The 22,295-nt window shown below is 45.2% G+C and overlaps 2 protein-coding genes across 2 annotated transcripts; both read right to left on the minus strand.

The window, feature by feature from the left end:
• Positions 1–13,630: 13,630 nt before the first annotated feature.
• On the minus strand, positions 13,631–14,141 carry LOC100764225 (PEST proteolytic signal-containing nuclear protein). Its single transcript, XM_027414761.2, has one exon. It carries the CDS (start codon positions 14,120–14,122, stop codon positions 13,631–13,633), a length of 492 nt encoding a protein of 163 aa, XP_027270562.1. The 5' UTR covers positions 14,123–14,141.
• Positions 14,142–19,361: 5,220 nt separating this feature from the next.
• Nudt16 (nudix hydrolase 16) lies at positions 19,362–20,806 on the minus strand. The gene is made up of 3 exons (XM_027414762.2): positions 20,669–20,806; positions 20,319–20,588; positions 19,362–19,541 (listed from the first exon to the last, which is right to left on the minus strand). Exons 1-3 carry the CDS (start codon positions 20,804–20,806, stop codon positions 19,362–19,364), a joined length of 588 nt encoding a protein of 195 aa, XP_027270563.1.
• Between the last annotated feature and the right edge of the window lie 1,489 nt (positions 20,807–22,295).

Genomic DNA, 22,295 nt, shown 5'->3' on the forward strand with positions numbered 1-22,295 from the left:
TTGTAGTATGAGAAAAAGTCGTATGAGCTACTATGTGGTAGAGGACCCTGAGCTGAGGCCTACGTGATAACTCACTGCCAGCTAGTGAACTGGGAAGAGAGAATCATTCTAGGCAGAGAAAGAGCAAGGTCCTGTGGAGGAGGGATCTGCTGTGAGAGGCAGGCAAGGGACCATTTTGGTTATGAAGGGTGGAAAGGCAGTCTAATGGTAGGTTACCAGTCAAGGTCAGCCAAGGAAATACACAGTGTTGACCCCCCACTTCTCTAGATTGAATGAAAATCTTGGGTAGACTTTAAGTGTGGAGGACATAAAATCCGACTAGATTAAATATATTGGTTCTCAAAACCTAGCTGTCTTAGGGTTTCTATTGCTGTGAAGGGACACCATGATCACAGCAAGTATTATAAAGGAAAACATTTGATTGGGACTTCCAGGTTCAGAGGTTTGGTTCATTCTCATAATGGTGGGAAGCATCATAGCAGGCAGGCAGACATGGTGCTGGAGAAGGAGTTGAGAGTTCTACATCGGGATCATCAGGCAGCAGGAAGAGAGAATGAGTCACTGGGCCTGGCTTGAGCTTCCAAAATCTCAAAGTCCATCCCCAGTGACATACTTCCTCCAACAAGGCCACACCTTCTAATAGTGCCTCGCCCTATGAACCTATGGAGGCCATTTCCATTCAAACCACCATGCTAGCCTAGAAAGTTCTGACTCAGTCAGCCAATTAGACCTAAGTTGTGCATTTTCAGCAAAACCACTTGGACCTGTTGTCAATAAATTAACATAAAAATAAATAAATGAGGGGGCAATGAGGGAGAGAGCCTCATACGCTTATGCCTGATACCAAGAACTATCATCAAAATTCTGCCATATATAAAGCCAGTCAACCTTGTACAAAAACATGGAAAATCCCAGTCTAGAAACACTGCCAGATGCTGGGCTAACCCAGTCCTTTTTACTGATCTCTTTCATCGAGGATATTTGACCCCAGATTATGTAATGCTCTTCACTTCTGCCCGAACTACTCCTTGCCTAGATGTAATAATGTCTCTGAATACTCTTATAATTTATTATATTGTTCACATTTTCAAATGCACTCATTATCTTTGACTACTGTTATATAGCCTTTCCATCTGTTATATAGGTTCATAACCCTGGCTCTAGGAAGCATAGGGCACAACCATGCTGTGCAGGTTGCTAAGGACACGATGATGCTAAAGAGACTTGGAGTTTGTCAGAATTTGCCTCAGATCATGCCATCTTCAGGTTTTATCAAGGCCATGTGGTGCCTGAATAGCAGGAATAGAGAAAATGCCTAGAGAGTATTGTGTTACCTTGCAAGGGCACAAGGCAGGGACTCTTGTCAGCCTGCTAATCAAGTATGTATTCCCAGGGAAGCCCCACTTGCACAGATCTTTCCACTCTGTGGTGCGTAAATCCAGAACTGATTTTCCATAAGCTGGAATTTGAAACTACAAGTTCACGATTCCCCAGTCAGTGTTGGCTTCCCAACAGACTGCAGCACCTTGTTCAGGTCTATCAGCTCTAAACACTAAGTAAGACCTGCTGAGAGCCTCTTCATCACCCCTGATGCTCACACTGTCTCTTCTGTAATGAGAAGTCAGTGACAGCAACTTCACTACTCCCTGTCCCGTCACTGTCACTCAGCCTAACCGGCCCTCCCCACCTTCTCTACAATGATTTGTCTGCATTCCCATTGAATTCCCCAACTCACAAACAGCCACCACCAAAAGCAGTGAGAAATCGTGAATCCACTGCTTCTCAAGTTCAAGGGTTTATTCAAAAAAAAGAACACAATCTAAGAAAATAAGGAACCACACAGTATTTCAGTGACATTTGTTGATTCAAAGGTCTGGGCAGATGGCAGTAATTTGACAATGGAGACAGACAGAAGTGAGTTCTGGAAACATTGGCCGGTGGAGTGACAGCAATTTCATCATTAGTTTTTTGTTTGTTTGTTTTGCTTTTATCTTCCCCCCCCCTAGATTGCAAAACAGTTCTCAGATCATAACTGAGACTTTTCACAGTCAGAGAGATGCAGGGTGTTCTCCCAGAGGACAGAGTTCCTCAGCCCCTTGCCAAGTTTTAGTACCAACCCTGAGGTCATTGTGTACATGGGAGTCTCCAGTCCAGAGATGGACCTGGCCTAGTGAGAAGTGAATGCAGAAAGAAGGTATAGATGGAGGCAGACTGCAACAGCTGGCCGGTACCCGGATGGTGGTATAGATGGAGCGGACCACATCAGCTAGCAGGTACCGGGATGGTGGTGTAGATGGAGATGGACAGCAACAGCTAGTGGGTACCTGGATGGTTGTGTAAATGGAGGTGGACAGCAACAATCCAGGTGGTGTAGTACATCTGGAATGGCAGGATCTGTGGGCTAAAGAGCCTGGGAGGAAATAGCATCACCAGCCCATCCTCTGCATCCACATGGCAAGATGGCCCACTCTTTCTGGAGTCCAGTGTTTTCTAGGAGAGGCCAGGAATGTGAGATTGTTTTCTAAAGCATGAGCACTCTCAATTTGTATACAATGGAAATTAATTTAAACTGAAAAAAAATGTTTGTAGGGGGTGTGGTTAAGGATCCACCAGTCAAACTTTCCAGTGATTTAAAAACTTCTAGCCTAGAATGTTCAAATGCTATCTTATTTAACACTTGCCTTGATTCTCCATGTTTAAGGATGGTGTTCTTGTTCTGGGAAAGAGAAAACCTAGGCACAGCGAGCATCAGGCCTTTTCTGTATTAGTCTGAATTTCTGTATCAATAATATGAGCAAGGAAAGACTCCCAAGCCCCCTGAAGTTGAGTAGAAAGGTTGGGGTAAGTGGAAATATTCATTTTTCTAAAAAAAATCAATACACTTAATCTTATTTTTAAAGATATCCCTGATCAGAATATCACCCCAGGGAAAAGAATAAATTCTAGAAGTTAGGCAAGTGGTTAGTGAACAGGAGAAGACTCAGCCTCTGTCATGGGGAAATGCTAGGCAAAGCAAGGCACTTGTCTCAGATGAAGCCACACATGTCTACGTGGGGACAGAGGAGGTGTAAGTGGCTCATAAAATCAGTCATGGTCTGTTACGATAAATCTTTCCACCAAAAGCCGCCTGAGCCCCACCGCCACGTGTGAGCTTTACGCCAGCCGTCCACCCGAGTTAGGCCCAAATGAATACACAGAAACTTGTATTAGGTTCAATGCTGCTTGGCCAATGACTAGGATTCTCATCTGTTAGCTCAGTCTTAACTATCATAAACCTATATATTTTATAAGACTTATCTTATCGGACACCTTATTGGTGTCCCTCCTTGCCGGTGGATCACATTGTGCCGCTGGAGCAGGAGCAGAGGGGAAAAGAGGGACGCTTCCTGTTTCTCCTTCTTTAAATGAGTCTCCTTGCTATGTCACTTCCTGCCTGGATCACCACTTCTCTACTACATTTCCCAGAATCCTCTTTGACTCCTAATCCCGTCTAACTTGCCGTTTCATTGGCCAAACAGTATTTTATTCAATAACCAACAAGATAAACATACAAAGAAGTACATTCCCCATCAATGGTCCTTGTATGCCAACCTTCAAGGCACTGTTACAAAGCTCAGTGCTTCAAGAGGGCATCGATGGAGGCCTTTTCCAGCTAAGTTAGATGCTGTGATGCAGGCTTGTAAGCCCAACACGCTGAAGGCAAAATAGGAGGATGAGGAGTTCAAGACTACCCTTAGCAAATTCATTGAACACAGCACACAGCCAGGTTCAGGCAGGCAGGTGAGAACACACTTGGTTCTGTCATGTAGGATGTAGAAAAGGGTTTGGCATCAGGCTGAAACATGGATACTTACATGCATTTAGAACCTCAGAGCTTTCTGTGTAACAATACATCACTGCAAATTATCATCTATGTAACAGTACATTGCTGCAAACTATCATCTCTGAGATGCACCCAAGCAGTTAGTTCAAGAATCAGTTTATGAGGTTTGCAGACACTGGGCTGAGAAAAGAGAAGGAAACAGTACTTTATTTTAAGAAGCTTAATTAAAGTCTTTAGATACTCGTCTGCTTACTGCTGCATTCTAAGGTGGCTTTGTAATACCCAATTGCTTTGGCAGGGCGTAGAGAAATGCAGTTATTAACTGCTATTAGAACCACCTCACCAAGCTGTTGCTGCACAGATCTTCACCCTTACTTCCTGGGAGACAAAGTTTCACACCGTCATTCTTCAAAGGGGAACAACTTCAGAAGAAGATATTCAAACGAATCATTAAGAGCTATTATTAAATCCATCTCAGGGCATCTGAGTCATCTAAAAGAAGATTTAGATTTGGCTTAATTTAAGGAGAAAATAAAGGGATATATATATATATTCTTCAAATAATATCCCTGGTCCAGGACCAAGCTTCCTTGTGTATGGTCCTCCCACACCTCGGAGAAAGGTGTACTGATCTTCTGTTCTGAGAAGCATAAAGAGGTGGTTACAACCATGTGTGGTAGTTCATGCCTGTAATTCTAGTACTTAGAAAGCTGAGGCAGGAAAATCAGGAGTTTTGTGCCAACCTAGGTCACAGAGTGAGACTCTGTCTTAAAGAAACAAAAAGAACTTGTCTTGGGGCTTGGGGAGATGGCTCAGCTGCTAATGTGCCTGAAAGCATGTGTGCCTGAGTTTGATCTTCAGCACTCACATAAATGCTGGGTGTCTAGGTATGTACTTCTAATGCCAGCACTGGTTGGGAGTGGGGGGTCAGGTGGATCTCTGGAGTTCATTGCTAAGCCATTCTAGCCAAATCAATGACAGGCCATGTTCTAAAATATAAGAGTGATCTTTGACATTGGTCTTTGGTCCATGAACTCACCCACACAGAGAGAGAAGGGGGGAGGTTTGCACTTCTTCCTAGCTCTGTCAAATGGTGGACTGCTGGCTCCCTTCCTGAGGTCTACCCTAGAAAAACTATAGGAGCAGATCCAAGCATACATCTGTGGTGATATATTGTTTATGATTTATTAAAGTCACTGGAGATCAAAATAGCAAAGAAGCCATACTAGTTAGTCATAGAAGCCAGGCAGTAGTGGTATACACCTTTAATCCCAGGACTCAGGAGATAAAGGCAGATGGATCTCTCTGAGTACAAGGCTACATGAGATTGAATCAGGCTAAGAGAATAATAGAGCTCACACCTTTAATCCCAGGACTCATGAGAGGCATTTAAGACAGGAACAGGGTCTCAGAATAGCATTCTTCCTCTAGTCACATTGAGGATGGGAAGGCATTCATTCTCCAGTCACACTGAGGAGAGGCAGCAGTCAGAGGTTTGGAGGTGAGCTCATGGAGACAGGATCAACCCTTTCAGTGTGAGCTAGAGGTAAGAGCTAGTGGCTGACTGCTTTGCTTCTCTGATCTTCAGCTTGAAGCTTGAGCTCCAATACCAGTCTCTGGGTTTCTATTTTTCATGTTACATGCATTTAAAACATTACCAGCCATATGTCAAAGTGTAAGAACCCCCTGGGGAGAGAGAAGTCTGTCTAGAGTGGGGAAAGTGGTGCCCCAGAAGACAACTGGAAGGCAGAGTACACAAAAAAGACAGGTTGAGGAAGGTCTTGAAATGCCACCCTTACCTCTTGGCTGTCTGACTTTGAATAGATCCATTGGAATGTGACAGCAAGCCTTAATTGTCAAGTTGAGTGCCTGTAAGATCACCTAGGATATGGAGACATACTTCTCTGAGTGTTTTGAGGGTGGTCCCAGAGGACTCACCAAGGGAAGAGATCCTCCCTCGATCATGGGCAATACTATCCCAGGATCTAGGGGCCCTGATAAAATAAAATGGGGAACAGGGAGCAATCCACTCCAGTGTCTTCATTCCTTAGCTTCTGCTTCTTGACCAGCCATGATGTGAAGAGCTCTTCTACCACACACTCCTGTCATCATGACATTGTATTCAAACATGTGGGGCCAAACAACTAGGGACTAAATCTTCTAAAACAATGAGTCAAAAAAGCCTTCCTTGTCTCACTTCTGGGGGTCTCTTGCCAGAGACAGATAACTAATAGATGCAGATAGCATCAGCACAGGGGATAAAGGCGGCCAGAGATCGGCAAACCGCCCTGTAGGGTGAAGGTGATGAAGTGACAGGACTGGCTGGGTGACACTTTTCCCTAGTCAAACTCCAAGAAGAGCAACATGTAGTGTAAAGATTACTCCAGACAGGGTGGTGTAACACAGGAACATTCTTTCCTTGGATAAATGGTTCTCAACATAGCAAGTGGTGAATGGAACTTGTGAAGCAGCCAACAAAACACAACCGATAGTACATAAGGCTGGGTCTGGTGGCTCATGCCTATAGCCTCAGTCCTTGGGAGGCTGATGTAGGAGAATGGCAAACTCAAAGCCTGCTTGGGCAATTTAGTGAGACTATTCATAGTGCCACACACCTGTAATCCCAGAACTTGAGTATAGTGGAAAATTACCAATACGGAGTCAGGTAGAAGTATAAGGGTATTTAATAGGGAAAAGCCTTACTTACAGAGCCACCTAGCCAGCCGGTGTGGCAGCGGTCTGTACAGCAAGAAGCAAAGTGAAACCGAAAGCGCAAACGCAGTCACACTACGTCACTCTGACCACGCCCTCACAAGCGTGGTCAGGCACACCTGTAGCCAGCCCCTAAGTAGGCATGGCTACAGCTTCCCCTACACTTGCGAGTCAAAAGCAGGAGGATTAGGAATGTAAAGGTTATGATGAGTTTGAGGCCCTGTCTCAAAAAACAAGTGAGATATAAACCAGTGGTAGAGAGTTGCCTAGCGCACATGAAGTCCTGGATTCCATCACCAGAAATAAAAAAGAAAGGGGGGGGCGGGGATAGAAAAAGCAAAGTATTGTGGTGAGATTGCTATCAGGTAATATCAGGGAAAAGACAGAGTCCAAATACTTTCAAGAGTTGTAAAGAAATTCCACAAGGGACTAGCAATCAATAAGAAAGCAGATGTCCTAACAGCGATACTGAATTCAACAGACTCTTAATTATACAGAGAAGTACTTTGCATCTAGATTTTTTTATAGCTGATTAAAATGTCTTTTAAATGTGAGAGTGCAATAAAAATTTTCTTAGATAAACAGGTGCTCATATTTGCCACTCAGACAGGGACTGTTAAAAATAAAAATAAAATCCAAAAGGGTGCATCAAGAAATAAAGGAGTTAGTAGCAACTCAGATATTGTAGTAAGGTCTACTGTCAAAAAAATACCAATAAGGTAAATGAAGAGAGAGAGATAAAACTAAGTCAATGTATTTGTCTTCTTAGGAGAAAGATGGTCATATGATAGAGTGAAGATAGTTAGACAGATATATGATTATAAATAATAGGTAAATAGGTAGCTATATAGATAACAAGTAGCTATATTAATGTATATGATAAATTATATATTATATATTAATATATATACATATATATTAATTTCCATACAGGCATATGAACATGAGTATGGCTTTAGATTAACTGTGGATATTAAGTTGCATAATATTTAACAAACACAATATTATATATTATAGATCACTGAATCATATACAAGCAAGAAAATAAGAGATAAGAAGAAAATAAAGTAGATGGGGAAAATTATAAAACATACATATTTGCAAAATATAGTTATTTAGGTAAACTATCTTGCACACAATAGACTTTTAATTGTTTCTTCATAGTGAGCACATATGGTAAGTATGGTCAGACATAAACATATACATATATGCACACATATACATTCATAAGATATATGTACACATCTATCTATCTATCTATATACACACATGTGCATGTCCGTATATATGCAGGCGTATATACACACGTGTACACACACATTCATGCATGCACATATATACACATGCACACAGATATATAGACGTGCACACACACATGCACATACAATGACACTGGATTCTAAAGTGAGTGTGTTCATGAACAGTGCTCCCAGGCCCCTGAGTACAAGCAAGGCTCTTTTTCAGTTGTAAAAGTCTTGATGACTGGCTGGTTTTAAGGATGTTGCAAATCAATGCAAAAACATCTTGGCCTAGTGCAGCCTGTGAGATAAATTCAAAGACCACACTACAGCATTAACTTGATCCTAACCACATTACTAATTTTATAGTCACTTAAGCAAATAAACGCTTTAAAACATCCTTGGAAAACAGCCTAATCTGGTTTTTCAATTGACTAAGATCTGGGTGTAGAGGCTTGGATGTTGATCTCTGGCACTGAGCAAGCCCAGCAGGGTCGACAGGGATGAGGTCATTTGTCTTTTGCATCTCAGTCCAAGCATTTTAAACAGCAATGGACACGCTGTTAGCCATGTGATCAGTTACCATGGTATGGGACCAGGGAATCCTTTCTGATTTCAGGCTCTTATTAAATGCAGGCAGGGGCAGGGAGGGGTCTGCCAAGGAGGACAGTGATCTCAAATAAATTCTTTAATTCCGGGGAATTGTTTGAAATCAGGCAGAACAATACAAATTTCACTTTGTGCCTTTTACGCTTCAATTGACAAGAAATAATCATGTTTACTTCAGAAACAATCTCATGGCACAGTTACTGTTGATTTGAATGTTGCAGTTTTGTGGCCTCCTCATGGAAGAGCAAGCATGAGAAACACACAGAACAACCCAGCCCGGAACAGCTAACCCTGGTGGACTGCAGGCTGAAGACACAGGACTGAAATGCACGCGTATACTGCACATTGCTGTTTATACATGAAAACACAGCTCTCACCGTAGAGTAAAAGAGTTTATTCTGGAGGCAAATATGAGTGACTAGGTAATAGTTTCATAGCAAGAGAATAAAAAAGTCATAAGCCAAAATACCTTTCAAATACAACTTTGGGTACCTCAGCTACAGCAGTGGAGAGCCTTTACTGCAGGCCCTGTATGCTATCTGATGACATTCTTAGCCTTTGTGTGGGTGGAAGTGAGGTGTCTGTTATTCTAGAAGGCTTTACCTGGTTCTCACCAAGATGTTAGGTCCCAAACAGAAATGGACAATAAGTGCTGTTTTAAAAAGTGAAAACAGCAGAAGATGAATTATAATTAGGCTCTGGACCTGCAAACTTCAACTGCCCACAATCACTGAAATTCTAATTCATCAATCAGCCTTGCAGAATGTTCTTTGGGGGAACTTCAGTACACATTGCTGAGATGGTGAGTTTGTTACATGGTGGCAGGTGATCATTGTTAATTAGTTAGGAATTAATTACTGGTACATTGACTCAGGTTGCTTAATCTGAATCAATCTGCCCAGAGCCTCCTTCCTGCCTTACAGACTGGTTCAAAGATGACCTGATCACCAAAGTGCAAAGGACGATATGATGGCCAGCTTTGGCTTGGAGTTGTCCTTGGATATGTTAGATTCCAATGAGAGACAATGGACTCAATGAGCCTGACCTAATAATCCCAAATTCTGTCTACCTCTGAGAATCTCAGGTATGAACCTAATAAAAGGTTGAAATTTGGTCTTGTGTTGTTGATGAATCATACACATCCACCAGCAAATGGAAACATATTTGCAGTTCCAAAATAATGTCTGAGTGTGTACATTTCCCGAGAGGAGGGAGGCACACAGTGTTCTGCTGTGGCTTGCAGAATAAAGGAGATGGCTCACTTAAGCAAAAATTGTTTCTCCTTCATATTTGAAACAGAATGCAACTCCTTGATTTGAAACTTAACTTGGACATTTGAATTAAGGAATTTTAGGAACTTTGGCTGCCAAGAGCAGGGAAAAGGAGAGAATGGGATAGTGAGAAGAACGAGAGGAAGAAGAGGGGGAAGCAGTTACATCCCTGAAGTAATACAGAACAAGAATGAGGTCCTATACCTGCCTTAGTGGCAGGGCACATCAGGGGCACAATCATCAAGCTCTGTGTGTTAACACCTAGAAAGCCAACAAATGGGTTAGTAGAAACTAAATCTGCACTGGGTTACCCTCGAAAAGCCAAGATCTCTTTCTTATTTGTCATTTTAGTGGAGGTAGCAGTGAATGGGAGACCCTGTCCTGAATGGTCCAGCACAAATGGGCTTCGGTGCTCATGTGTGAGTTAAATTCATGCTTGTGCTGAGTTACAGGCTGTAACCTCACAGCATCATTGTAATCATGGTCATCTAAGTGCTAATGGAATCAAGGATGCCACTGTGCTTCCTTAGACACATCTAAAAGTCTTTCCTCTTCCTTCTCCTCTTCTTCCTCCCTCTCTTCTTGCTCTTCCTGCTCTCTTACACTCTCCCTCTCCTCGCTCTAGTAATTACAAAGAATGGACTCTACATCTAAGTGAAGATGAGTCCCTTGTCTTCCCCTTAAGAGTTAATCCAGTGGAGCAGGTAAGGGGTCTGGCTAGGTAAGTAACACTAGGAAGGAGGACTCACCTTAAGAAAATGTGCTTTTCTTTGCGGGGAATCAGGGGTGGATGTTGAGACAGGATCTCACTATGTAGCCCTGGCTGTCCTGGAACTTACTATGCAGACCAAGCTGACCTAGAACTCACAGAGATCGGTCTGCGCCGGCTTCTTCAGTCCTGGGATTAAAAGTATACACCACACACCTGACTAGGATAATGTGCTTTTCTTTCCTGTAATTCCTACCCCTCTGGTGCAGTCCCTAGGAGCTGCCATGAGGATCAGCTGGGCTGGGAGATAATTCTTTTCTTCTCTTCTATTTCATTCAGATGCTGTCTAGAGCCCAAGCACGTTTTAAAGTCCTGAAGCAAGGCTTTGGGCTCATTTGCCCTTTTTCTAAACTTTCTTCACACTGTGTGGACATCTACACCTGGTGTCTGAATGCTAGGTTATCCTTGGGCAGCATGGCTTTTGTTTTGCTCCATTCTCCAACTTTCCAGGCAGCTGGGAGATTGCAGGCTCCCTGTCCTGGGGGTTTGTCTTTTAAATTCTAATAAATTGTCCTCAAACTTCTGTTTGAGTCTTGATCTTTGTCCTGGAACTTCTGCCTGTGACTGTTTTTAAATTCTTTAATTGGTAAAGAAAAAAAATCCATTCCTGCATCCCTGATGGCATCAATTAGCAATCCTAGCCACCACAACCAGAGTCACCTAGCCACCATAATCAGAGTCACCTAGCCAATACAACCAGAGTCACCTCGCCAACACAACTGGAATCACCTAGCCACCATGACCAGAGTAAGACAAACTGTCAGCTGATGCTAGTGGAGCTGACCAGTGACTTAATAAGTCAATTACCTTAAAATGATACCTCCAAATTGAAACAACCTGACCCTTTCAATTAGCCCATGTTAGCTTTAAAAGCTCTATATAAACAGTGCAGAAAGATACTTGTATTTGGCAAAAATGAAAATCATAGAGGCACTATTTTGTTAAAGGACATAAGGTTTTAATTCTAAGAGAATGAATTATAGAGGCTTTCACACTGTCTTAGCTAGGGTTTCTACTGCTGTGAAGAGACACCATGACCACAACAACTTTTATAAAGGAAAACATTTAATTGGCTGGGGCTGGCTTACAGTTTCAGAGGTTCAGCCCATTATCATTAATGGTGAGACATGGCAGTGTGCAGGCAGACATGGTGCTGGAGCTGACAGTCCTTACATCTTGACACAGAGGCAACAGGAAGTAGTCTCTCTATCACCCTGAGCAAAGCTTGAGCAAAAGAGACCTCAAAGGCCACTCCCACATTCAGCAAGCATTTAACTGAGTACTCATTAAGACTACATTTGGAGCAATGTAAGAGATGCCAAAGACATAAAGCCATTTTCTTCTAGGGCCTGAAGAAATTTGAAGACAAGATCCTGGGTAGTCACTGTGTTCTACTGAAGAGGCATGCTTAGGTTGCCATGGTAGCCCATGAATCAATTGGCATCCTTCTACATGCCGACATCCAGTTTGACATGCACCGTTTGCTGAAGATGCTGTCTTTTTACAGTGTGTATTTCTGGCTTCTTTATCAAAAATCAGGTGTTCATTGTTGTGCAGATTTACATCTGGGTCTTCCATTTAATTCCATTGATCAAACTGTCTCCTTTGATGCCAAATCCACTCAGTTTTTATTACTGTAGCCCGTTATTACAACTTGAAATCAGGGATGGTGGTATCTCCAGCAGTTCTTTTATGCTTCAGAATTGTTTTAGCTATCCTGTGTTTTCTCTTTTTCCATGTGAAGTTTAGAGTTGTCCTTTCAAGATCTGTGAAGAATTGTGTTGCAATTTTGACAGGGATTGCATTGAATCTCTAGATTGCGTTTGGTGAGATGACCATATTTACCATGTTAATCCTACAAATCCATGAGCGTGGGAGTTCTTCCCATCTTCTGATACCTTCTTCAGTTTCTTTCTTCAAAGACTTGAACTTCTTGTCACACAGGACTTTTAGTTGCTTAGAGTTACCCCAATATAATTATACTATTTGGTGCTATTGTGCAAGGTGGTGTTACCCTGAATTTTTATTCAGTCCATTTGTTATTTGCATATAGAAAGGATACTAATTTTCCTTTTTTAGTTAATCTTGTATCCAGACACTTTTGTGAAAGTGTTTGTCAGCTATAGGAGTTCCCTGGTAGAATTTTCAGGGTCACTTATGTGGGGTCATATCATCTGCAAATAATGAGACTTGGACTTCTTACTTTCCAATTTGCACCCCTTTGATCTCCTTAAGCTGTGTTATTGCTCTAGCTAAAACCTCAAGTACTATACTAAAGAGGTACGGAGTGAGTAGACAGCCTTGTCTTATTCCTGATTTCAGTGGAGTTTTGCCTTGACTTTCTCTCCATTTAATTTGATGTTGGCTATAGACTTGCTATAAATTGCTTTTATTGTATTTAGGTTTCCCCATTGTCGAGGTCTTTCCTCAAGTTTCCCTGCACCACACTAGGAAGCTTTCCAGAGAGCTCATGGTGCTACCCATGCTCTTGCACATGAACTTGGTGTACACAGATGTGATGTTCCATTTTTTTCAGTGTCATCTTTTATCCAGCCAAACTGTAGGTGTGGGATCTTTGTGTTTAGGAAGATTATTTTTCTCCCTCAAATACTGTTTCTTTTCCAGATGGCCCGTCTGCTAACATGTCCACTGGCCAACCAACAGTCATCAGTTTCTACTGTCTGGTCTCAATTCCACCACATTCTATGGTCACTGCCTTGTTTGTGGTTTTTTCCTTAGTATTTTAGGGCATTCACTCTCCCATCTGCACCTGAGGGACTTCTTCCTGGGTTGAGGATGCTCTTTGTTCTTCTGGGGCTCTATGAAGTTTCATTCATTCATTCATTCATTCTTTCTTTCTTTCTTTCTTTTTTAAGAAAGGTACTACTTCTGATTTCTTTATTATCTGTAACCTTTGGAAACTAATCACATGAAACTACAAAATTAGCAAATGTCTTGAAATCTGTATATAAAACATAAATTACCTCTAATTTCAAACTGTCATCTATTAGTGTACCACTCAATCTTTAAAAAAAAAAAAAGGAAAAGAAAAAGAAAAAGAAAAGAAAAAAAAAAAAAAAAACGGCTCCAAAGCTAGTTCTTTACAAATGGAGACTGTTCCTTCTAACTGTACCCACCCATACCCAATCTCCAAACACTTCATTTAATTGTCTTGATCATGTACATTTCCAAGATGAAATTTTATATTTCACTCCCACAGCTTCTGATTGTCGGAAAAGCCATGCTTTCCTTTATTAAAGGAGTTTGGTCCAGCTGATGTTGGTGTGTCCCTTCCAATATTCTTCATCCTCATCTTAGCTTCTGGAGGCATTTCTTCTGGTTCACCGTCTTCATCTTCATTGAAAGCTGCTGCTACTGAAAGGGTTTTTGGAGCAAGGGTTGGAACCGTTTCCTTAGGCTTACTTGATCCAAGTTTAATGGATATGGCTGATGCTTTCTTTGTCGTCTGACTACCTATGGCAAATCCAAACTTGGAGATCTTTGTAGGCTTTGTGGGGAGGTCCACAGCTTCCTCGTCAGCTGATCGCTTTTCAGCGCTGCAACTGGAACCTTCCCCTCCATTACTGGAAGAAACAGTCTTAGTTTTCACAGGTTTTTCTGCTTCTTCTTCAGGTCCTCCGGCGGCTCCGGCTCTCTGCGGCTTCTCCGGCTTCTCCTCTCCCGCCTTCCCTTCCGCCATCTTCCCCGCCGCGGCCTCCCCTGCAGCATGGGCCCTTTCTTTCTTTTTAATAGATCGATTTCCTTAAACTCCTCCTTTGGAGTTGCCGGCACGCCTCACCTCTTCTTCTGCTTCCAAATTCCATGCTTTCCTCAGATCCCCCGAGTAACTGCTGTTTCTGTGACAAGATCTAGCTGGTTCTTCACTCTTTCCATAATTCACGGCCCTTTCCTTGTAGCAATACGGGACAGCCGGATGTTGTCACATCCCATTTCCCAAAGCTGACTAGAGTTAGTTCTTCCACTCTGTAGCTCTCAAACATCTCAACCGTCCTCCCCCTGTTCAAAAGACTTTTGCCTCCATCCACACCCTGGAACTATCCCTGGATGTCAGAATGTCCTAAATCTGTGAGGTGTGACCTTCAGTAGCCTGAGAGAGTGGAGACAGTGATGGTGAATCCTGCCTGGGGCCTCTTATTCAACGGGACACAGCATGTGCAGAGTGAGGGGGTTGTGACACACCCCCACATGCATGGAATTCACACCGATCATATTCACCCCTGCTGCGACGCTTTCTTATATAATCACATCTTCCGTCTCTCATCCCCCTTTCCTGGTCTTTCCCAGTATTCTACTTTTACATCCAGGTCCCACCACACCCATTTCTACATACAAAAGAAACAGGACATTCGTAGTTAGGAGTCTTCTTGGTTTCACTTAAGGTGCATGATGAGGCTTGTCACTCTGGTGAAGATATCCATCTGAAGGGACCTGTTACGATAAATCTTTCTGCCAAAAGCCGCTGAGCCCCACTGCCACGTGTAAGCTTTATGCCAGCCGCCTGCCCAAGTTAGGCCCAAATGAATACACAGAGAGACTTGTATTAGTTACAATGCTGCTTGGCCAATGACTAGGATTCTCATCTGTTAGCTCAGTCTCAATTATCATACATCTATATATTTTATAAGACTTATCTTATCAGACGCCTTATTGGCGTCCCTCCTAGCTGCTGGATCACATCGTGCCGCTGGAGCAGGAGCCGAGGGGAAAGAGAGCGACACTTCCTTTTTCCTCTTCTTAAAAATGAGTCTCCTTGCTATGTCACTTCCTGTCTGGAACACCATTTCTCTACTACATTTCCCAGAATCCTCTTTGACTCCTAGTCCAGCCTAACCTGCTGTCTCATTGGCCAAGCAAGTACTTTATTTATAAACATACACAGAAGTATTTTCCCCATCAGGGACCAGCTTCCCTTTTGGCAGCCATAATGGCCAAACATGTGCTTCTATGACCTTGCCCTAGACACTAGAAAGTCAGATGCCTGCCTCGTGACAAGGAACCAATCAGAAGTTAGCTGGTGGTGCTATGCTTTACGACCTTGGGTGTGCTTTATGGACAAGTGCACAGCAATGACGCACAAAGCATAGCAACCACCCTGGGAGGGCCTATGGGCCATAACAACCAGTTGACCAATCAACACAGGGCAAGCCCTCCAAGCCTGGAGGCACACCAATCCTGGACCTGTGCATACCCCTAGACATTCCCCTTACGCTGCCCTATAAAGATCTGTATGCAGCGGCTTCGAACAGTCTTTGCTAGCCATCCGCCATGGTGGGTGGGTCAAAGACCTGAGCTAACATGGGGTTAGCTCGTTAAACTACAATAAAGCCTCATGCAATTTGCATCAAGCTTTCGCCTCCATTCTGTGATTGGGGTGGCCGAGATCCTGGGCTAAGATCCTGGAAGCCTGAGCTTTCCAAGGGTCTTACACATCAGTATTGAACCAGGGGCTATGCCCAAAGATAGAAAGAAAATCAAGATGGAGTCTTCAGGGTCTGGATTTCCCAGTGTGCTTTAGGGAGAGCCGAGAACTCTGGGGAAGAGTCTAGAGTACAGATTCCCTTCAGCTAAGAAGAGGTTAACTAGGAGCTGCCTGCGGTCACTCACTGTTGTCATTTTGCTGGTATGACAGCAAGGATGAGGGTGGGGCCTGTGTGTGGTTTCACCTCTGACCGTGGGAATTTTTGCCAGGAGGTGTCCATTACAGCAGAGAGACTGCCAAACCCACTGGGAAGATGGAATCTGGGGGACTTGGAGAAAGACCACAGTTTTCTCTTTGGAGGGGATTTTAAGGTCTAAAAGTAGACTCTTCCTTTATCTTGCCCATAGCCTCTTTGGTAGTGGCTGCGTTTTAGGGGAACAATCCGCTTCTTGATTTTGTTCTCTGGAGGGGACAACTGCTGAGCATGATTCCAACTCTAATGTCACCTGCCAATTTCATCAGAGGTGACATGTTCTCACCATTTACCTGTGTGAATTGGGGGACAGAATGTTTGCTGTGCCATAAACCTCCCTTCCCACTAGCCCCATCACGTAGCCCCCCTCAGCGCTCAAGTTCACTGACAGGAGACCACCCTCCTTCCCTTCATGGTCCTGTCAGGAAACAGCAGCTTTGCCTCACACCTGCCAACTGACAAGGACTTGGACTCAGGACCAAATGAGGTCTGAACGTGATTTCTGAGAACAGGGAAAATGCAAGGTCGAGAAGTAGAAACTTGTCGCTGATTCTGCTGAGAGAGGCAACAATGTGTGTTGGGGAGAAGGGAGGGTTGACCAGGGCCCCTCTCCTCCCTAGGAAGGAGCAGCAGCAGCCTTTGCTGACACAGTGCTGGCTGATCTGCCCAAAGTTAATGCCAAGTGCTCCCTCCATTAACCCTCTCCCCAGGAATCACAACCCCAAGCTTGAGATAAGGAAGTCCAGTGCTCAGCTGAAGGTCCTTGCTGCTGGGAGCAGGGGTGGAGGTTGCAGGAGCTCCCAGCTTCTTCCCTCCCCAGAGGACTGTGCTTAAAGGGGCACAGGGATTCCTGTGTGCTTTCCATCCTGGCTGACCATCCCACAGCAGGATGGGAGTGGGCAAGAGGAGACTTTGCACAATCTAGCCTGCATCTCTCCCTCCTGCCAGGCAGGTAGGTACCTCCAGGACCAGGCCGTGGAAGTGTGTGGTGGCTGATGGTGAAGGACTCCACTGCCTGGGAGCGGGGGCTTCTTAGATAGGGCAGGGGAACTGTCTCGGTTTCTTTTTTGGTTCCCATGATAAAATACCCCAATATCTTCAACTTATGTGGGGACATGGTTTATTTTGCTTACAGTTTTCCGGTACAGTTCATCAAGGCAGGGAAGTGGAGGCATTAGGAGCTTAAAGCAGCTGCCCACACTCTATCTGTAGTCATGGATACATGCTGGTGATTAGGTCCAAGATCCCAAGCCCAGGAAAAGTGCCATTCACAAGGGGGTAGGCATAGGGGCCAGTGCAGGAGTCGTCCCACACCTGTTAACATGATTAAACTAATCCCTCACAGAGCCCAACATAGTAAAACCCTGTGAGGGAGGAGGAGGGGGAGGGAAGAGAGAAGAGGGAAGAGGGAAGAGGGAAGAGGGAAGAGGGAGAAGGAGAAGGAGAAGGAGAAGGAGAAGGAGAAGGAGAAGGAGAAGGAGAAGAAGAAGAAGAAGAAGAAGAAGAAGAAGAAGAAGAAGAAGAAGAAGAAGAAGAAGAAGAAGAAGAAGAAGAAGAAGAAGAAGAAGAAGAAGAAGAAATTCATGAATCATAGACTGGTCTTGAACTACATAGCCAAGAATAAATTTCTGATCCTCCTGCCTCAGCACTAGGGTTACAGGTGTTATTTATGCAATGCCAGGGTTTAGACTTGAAGTCTCATGCATGCTAGGCAAAGCTACATGAGCTACATCCCCAGCGCCCACTGAGAATTTTCAAAGATCCACATCAGTCACAGGAACAGTCTTGGAATAAATAAGTTACTTAACTATAAGATACATCCCAAGATCGGGGTTAAGCAGTACCTCCTGGGGATTAAATAAGGCACTTGACTATAAGATACATCCCAAGATTGGGGTTAAGCAGTACTTCCTGGGGATTAAATAAGGCACTTGACTATAAGACACATCCCAAGATCAGGATTAAGCAGTACATCCAGGGGATGTTCTGACAAGATTCTTCCTACCTCAGGGCCTTCACACACGCCCCTTTACACATGTCTTTCCACACTCCTTTGTGATTACCCTTCTCTTCTTTCTGCTTAAATGCTCTTTACCAGGGACATCCCAGACCAACCCAAGTCAAAGAATGCCAACAGAACCATATCCATTGCTTCATTTATTCCCTTGTAAACACATACACATACCACACCACAAACAGTAACCTAGCTTTCCCTGTAGGTCAGTCACCAAGAAACTATGGTCCAGAAATCCCGCTTTTCCATTAGTGTTTTTTGGCACACAACAACACAAACTATGTATCATGCAGGTAAGTTTGACATGACAGTTAAAGGGTTCCTGAACCCCACATGGCTGACAAAAGCTCACAGTATTTACTAAATAGTGCTATTTATTTATGATGTGGTGTGCCTACTCCTCACTCAGAAGTCTGGAGACAAAGGTAATGGGCCTCTACTTCTGTTACCTACCATACCTGCCACTGAGCAGCTATTAACCCGTATCTGTTGAAAGAACTGGAGAGCTTAGAGCCCCAGGTATCAGCCTGCCTTCCTGGATGACTCTAAAAAGGCAGGGCAGTCTAGACAGAGACAAATGGAGCTCAGAGATGAACATTCTGGAAGAGTGGCATCAGGACTGAAGTCTCCGGTCTTAGGTTCAGCCCAAGAAGCCCTTGACACATTGCAACCCTCAGCGGTTGGGGAAGAAAGGAGTGCAGGCCTGATTAGGGTCTTACCCAACTTTCTGAAACCCACAGTTTTGCTCAAGCCTCAGGTAACCTAGGGCCATCCTCAGGAAGAAACCCCCTCCTCTGTTTCCCTAACAACAATGGTCTGGGCTGGACCCTGGCCGGCAGCCGTGGAGCAGATGGGAAAGAACCCCACCACCATTCAGCAGGAAGGAGTGGGATGTTCCTGGTGCCATATCATGGTTAAACTGGGCAGAGGAGAGTGTGCCAAGCTGTGTTCGATCACAGATTGCACATATGCATACCAGGGGCTTCAGGCTGTTGATCCACGTGTAGGGAGTGGGGGGTGCGACTTTGAGATACAACCACAGCCTTTTATCCCCAGTGCCATCACACAAGGTCCTCTATTGAAAACACACTGCATGTACACCTGTCTTTAATCTTGTATCAATTATCACTTCTCAGCCCCTGAAGACAAAGCATTTGCCCATGCCTCCCGCCATCCTTCCCTTATACCAAAGCCCTCATCTTGTGTTTCCATGGGTCCATAGTGGGCTGACTCTACTTAGAAGCTGGGATCTTGAGGTTTGCCATAATGCCAGGATCCAGAAGTTCCAAATCCTGAAGGGCTTCTAGTAGCTGCTCCCGGGCAACACCAATGAAGGAATTCTCCAGGAAAGTGGGCAAGCCCCCCACACCATCACGAAGGATGTATAGAGGCACCCGCACCAGGCCCAGCACCTATGAAAAGCAGACAGGTGACACATGGGACTTCAAGTATCTCAATACATTACCTTACCTACCTTGGTACAGAGCTCTCCAGAGTAGAGATCTAACCTAACAACCAGGCAAAACAGGGCCAGTTAATCACACCCCAGGAAAGCTTACAAATGACCCCTGCTGGGTATCCAGCTCCATCCATGCTAATCTTTCTCCATCTTTCCCTTCATCCTCATTGGCTACTGCCTGCAGAGGCAGGCATGGCTGTAGCAGCATTTCCAATCACAGAATTTACACAACTGTATAGGTATCACTTTGGTGATCAAGCAAAATGCAAATGCCCAAGTCTTCCTCTGACCTCCTCACCCAGCCAGTGACGGATTCCGATAGACGGTTCAGTCTACACTGCAGAAGTGTGCACAGTAGTCAGTTTCAATATGATCCTCACCCTCAGTTGGAGAGTCACCTCCACACGTGTCCCTACCACTATTATCATTGTCACACTTTCTGCTTAAGGAACATTTGGGCCCAAAATCAAGGGTTTAGAGTGTCATGAGTATTAATTAGCATAGGCAGCAGGAAAGAGCCTTGCATGTGTATTCCTAGCAATCTCTGCAAAAGCTACCAAAGGACACCAAGTTGGTGGTGATATCCAGCCTGGAAATGACCGATATGCCAACTAGTTCATGCCACTTGAAAGAATACAATGTCAAACTCTCCTCCACTCAGTGGCTTTCTTAGGTGAGACACATGGGAGAGGGCAGACAGGACATGGAGTGGGTCGCTGGCTGGCCCCACCTCCAGCCCGTGGTCCTTGGCTTGAGGTGCCCTGGCTTCCACAGCCTGCAGCTGCTCCGGCGTCAGACGCTTGGCATAGAAATGGGCCACCACGCGTTGTTTGGCCGCGAGGTGTGAGCTGCGGTAGTCGGAGCGCTCCACGCGGAAGGCAGACACCGCGTCGCCCAGCTCCTCGAGCAGCTCACGGTTCAGCCCGTCCTCCAGGCTGCTGTCCTGCGAGTCCACGAAGCCACCGGGGAAGCCTAGGCGCCCGTCGAAGCGCATCTGCATCTGGGGGAGGAGGGGGACGATGATTGGCCGGGGAGCGCGGGCGCCGGGGCGGGGAGCGACCCGGCATGCCGCGTCCTCACCAGCACTGCGAAGCGCATCGGGATGCGGCCGAACAGCTTGCGGGGGTCGGGCGCGTAGAGCAGTGCGTGGCAGGCGTGGCGCCAGCCCGGCTCCAGCGCCAGGGCCTCGCTGAGCTCCACTTTCCGATCCCCTGCCATCTCCAGGCTCGCACTTCCGGGTTCCAGCGCGCACAGGACCTCGGGGGCGGAGCTTCGCGAGCTCCGCAGCAGCCAATCAGGATGGGGCTCTCAAGCTGAGCCGAGAAGATACTGAAAGTTTCCTCAGGATTGGCCCTTAGGCGAGGGCTGAAGCTGAGCCTGTGGTGCTGAATCTCGGTAGGCCCAGGCTCAGGTGGAACCTGGAAGGCTAGGAGGAGCAGGCTTTGGAGCCCCAGCAGCATTTTCCTGCTCAGGAGTCCTGGCAGTGGATGGAACGACGCAGCGTCCAGGAAACTGCGCTCGGGTTGTTCCGGATCATATGCAGAGCAAGGAGACTAGGGATAGGAGGAAGGCAGTCCGGCTTCTGAGACTATGCCTACCCTAGGGCGATGGGGGAAAGAGGGATGGATGTAACCAGTGTTGAGTGGTGGAAATGTGGGGACTGGCTGAATATAAGGGGAGCAGGGGTCAGTGCCAGGACAGCTTATGGCCTGGGTGATAACATTTTGGAGAAAGGGAAGTGATGGACAAGGCCAATGATAGGGGTGGTTACAATGAGCAGCCCACATTGACTGTGGGCTCTAGGCAGTGGTGTGGAGCCTGGTACATGGAAAGTGACATATGGAAATGTCACAGGTCACAGTAAGGTTGGAGGGTGGCAGGCTATGGGTATGACTAAAACACAAAGAGGAGAGTGGGGAGGAGTCAGAGATAGGGTAGCCGACTCCCCCCCCCCCGACACACACACCACCGAAGTTTGGCAATAAGTTCAAATACCCTCAGATTTTTAAATTCTATAGAAGAATGGGAAAGTAGGGGACACGTAGAACCCAGTGCTGAAAACCTGGGATCCGGGACTCTTGACTTCAGCTGGGTGGCTCCTCCTGAAGATTAGTGCATATACCAAGAACCGTCTGTATTTAAGGAAGGCAAGAGGTGAGTCTTGACGAGGCTCTGAGTTTCAAGTCATAGCCTGGAACTGACAGTTCATTGTAGAGCTCAAAACTCACCCAGACACAGGCTTGCGACTTTAATAGAAGTCACTCAGGTTCCCAGTTACCAATCTGTGAAATAGAGATGGTACCAGCCTAGGATGGGGAGATGGAAAGTCCTCCAGACAAAGTAAATCCAGCCATTCTTGGAGTTGAGGGTAGAGGCTCAGTGCTGTGTCTTATGTCAAAGGTTAAGGCCAGCATCCCAAGAAGAGGAGCACCAGTGAAGATTCCTGGGGACATCTTTCCTCAGTCTCATGAGCAGCAGGGCAGAGGTGCCCATTTACTGAGACAGTCGTAGCATGGTGAGGTGATAAGTGTGATATTATTGCCATTATCTGGATAAAGTTCAAGGGACTGGCAAATAGTCCTGGTTAAACATTAGGGTCAGCTTACAAAAAGCTTATAAAGCCCCCTTTGATACCTTCCAATTCCAGGGTTCCACCCTAGATCCACTGTAAGAAAATTTTCATGGGGTAGTAAGGGACATGGCGGAT

This window comes from Cricetulus griseus, chromosome 4, assembly GCF_003668045.3.
Source record: "Cricetulus griseus strain 17A/GY chromosome 4, alternate assembly CriGri-PICRH-1.0, whole genome shotgun sequence".
NCBI classification, from domain to species: domain Eukaryota; kingdom Metazoa; phylum Chordata; class Mammalia; order Rodentia; family Cricetidae; genus Cricetulus; species Cricetulus griseus.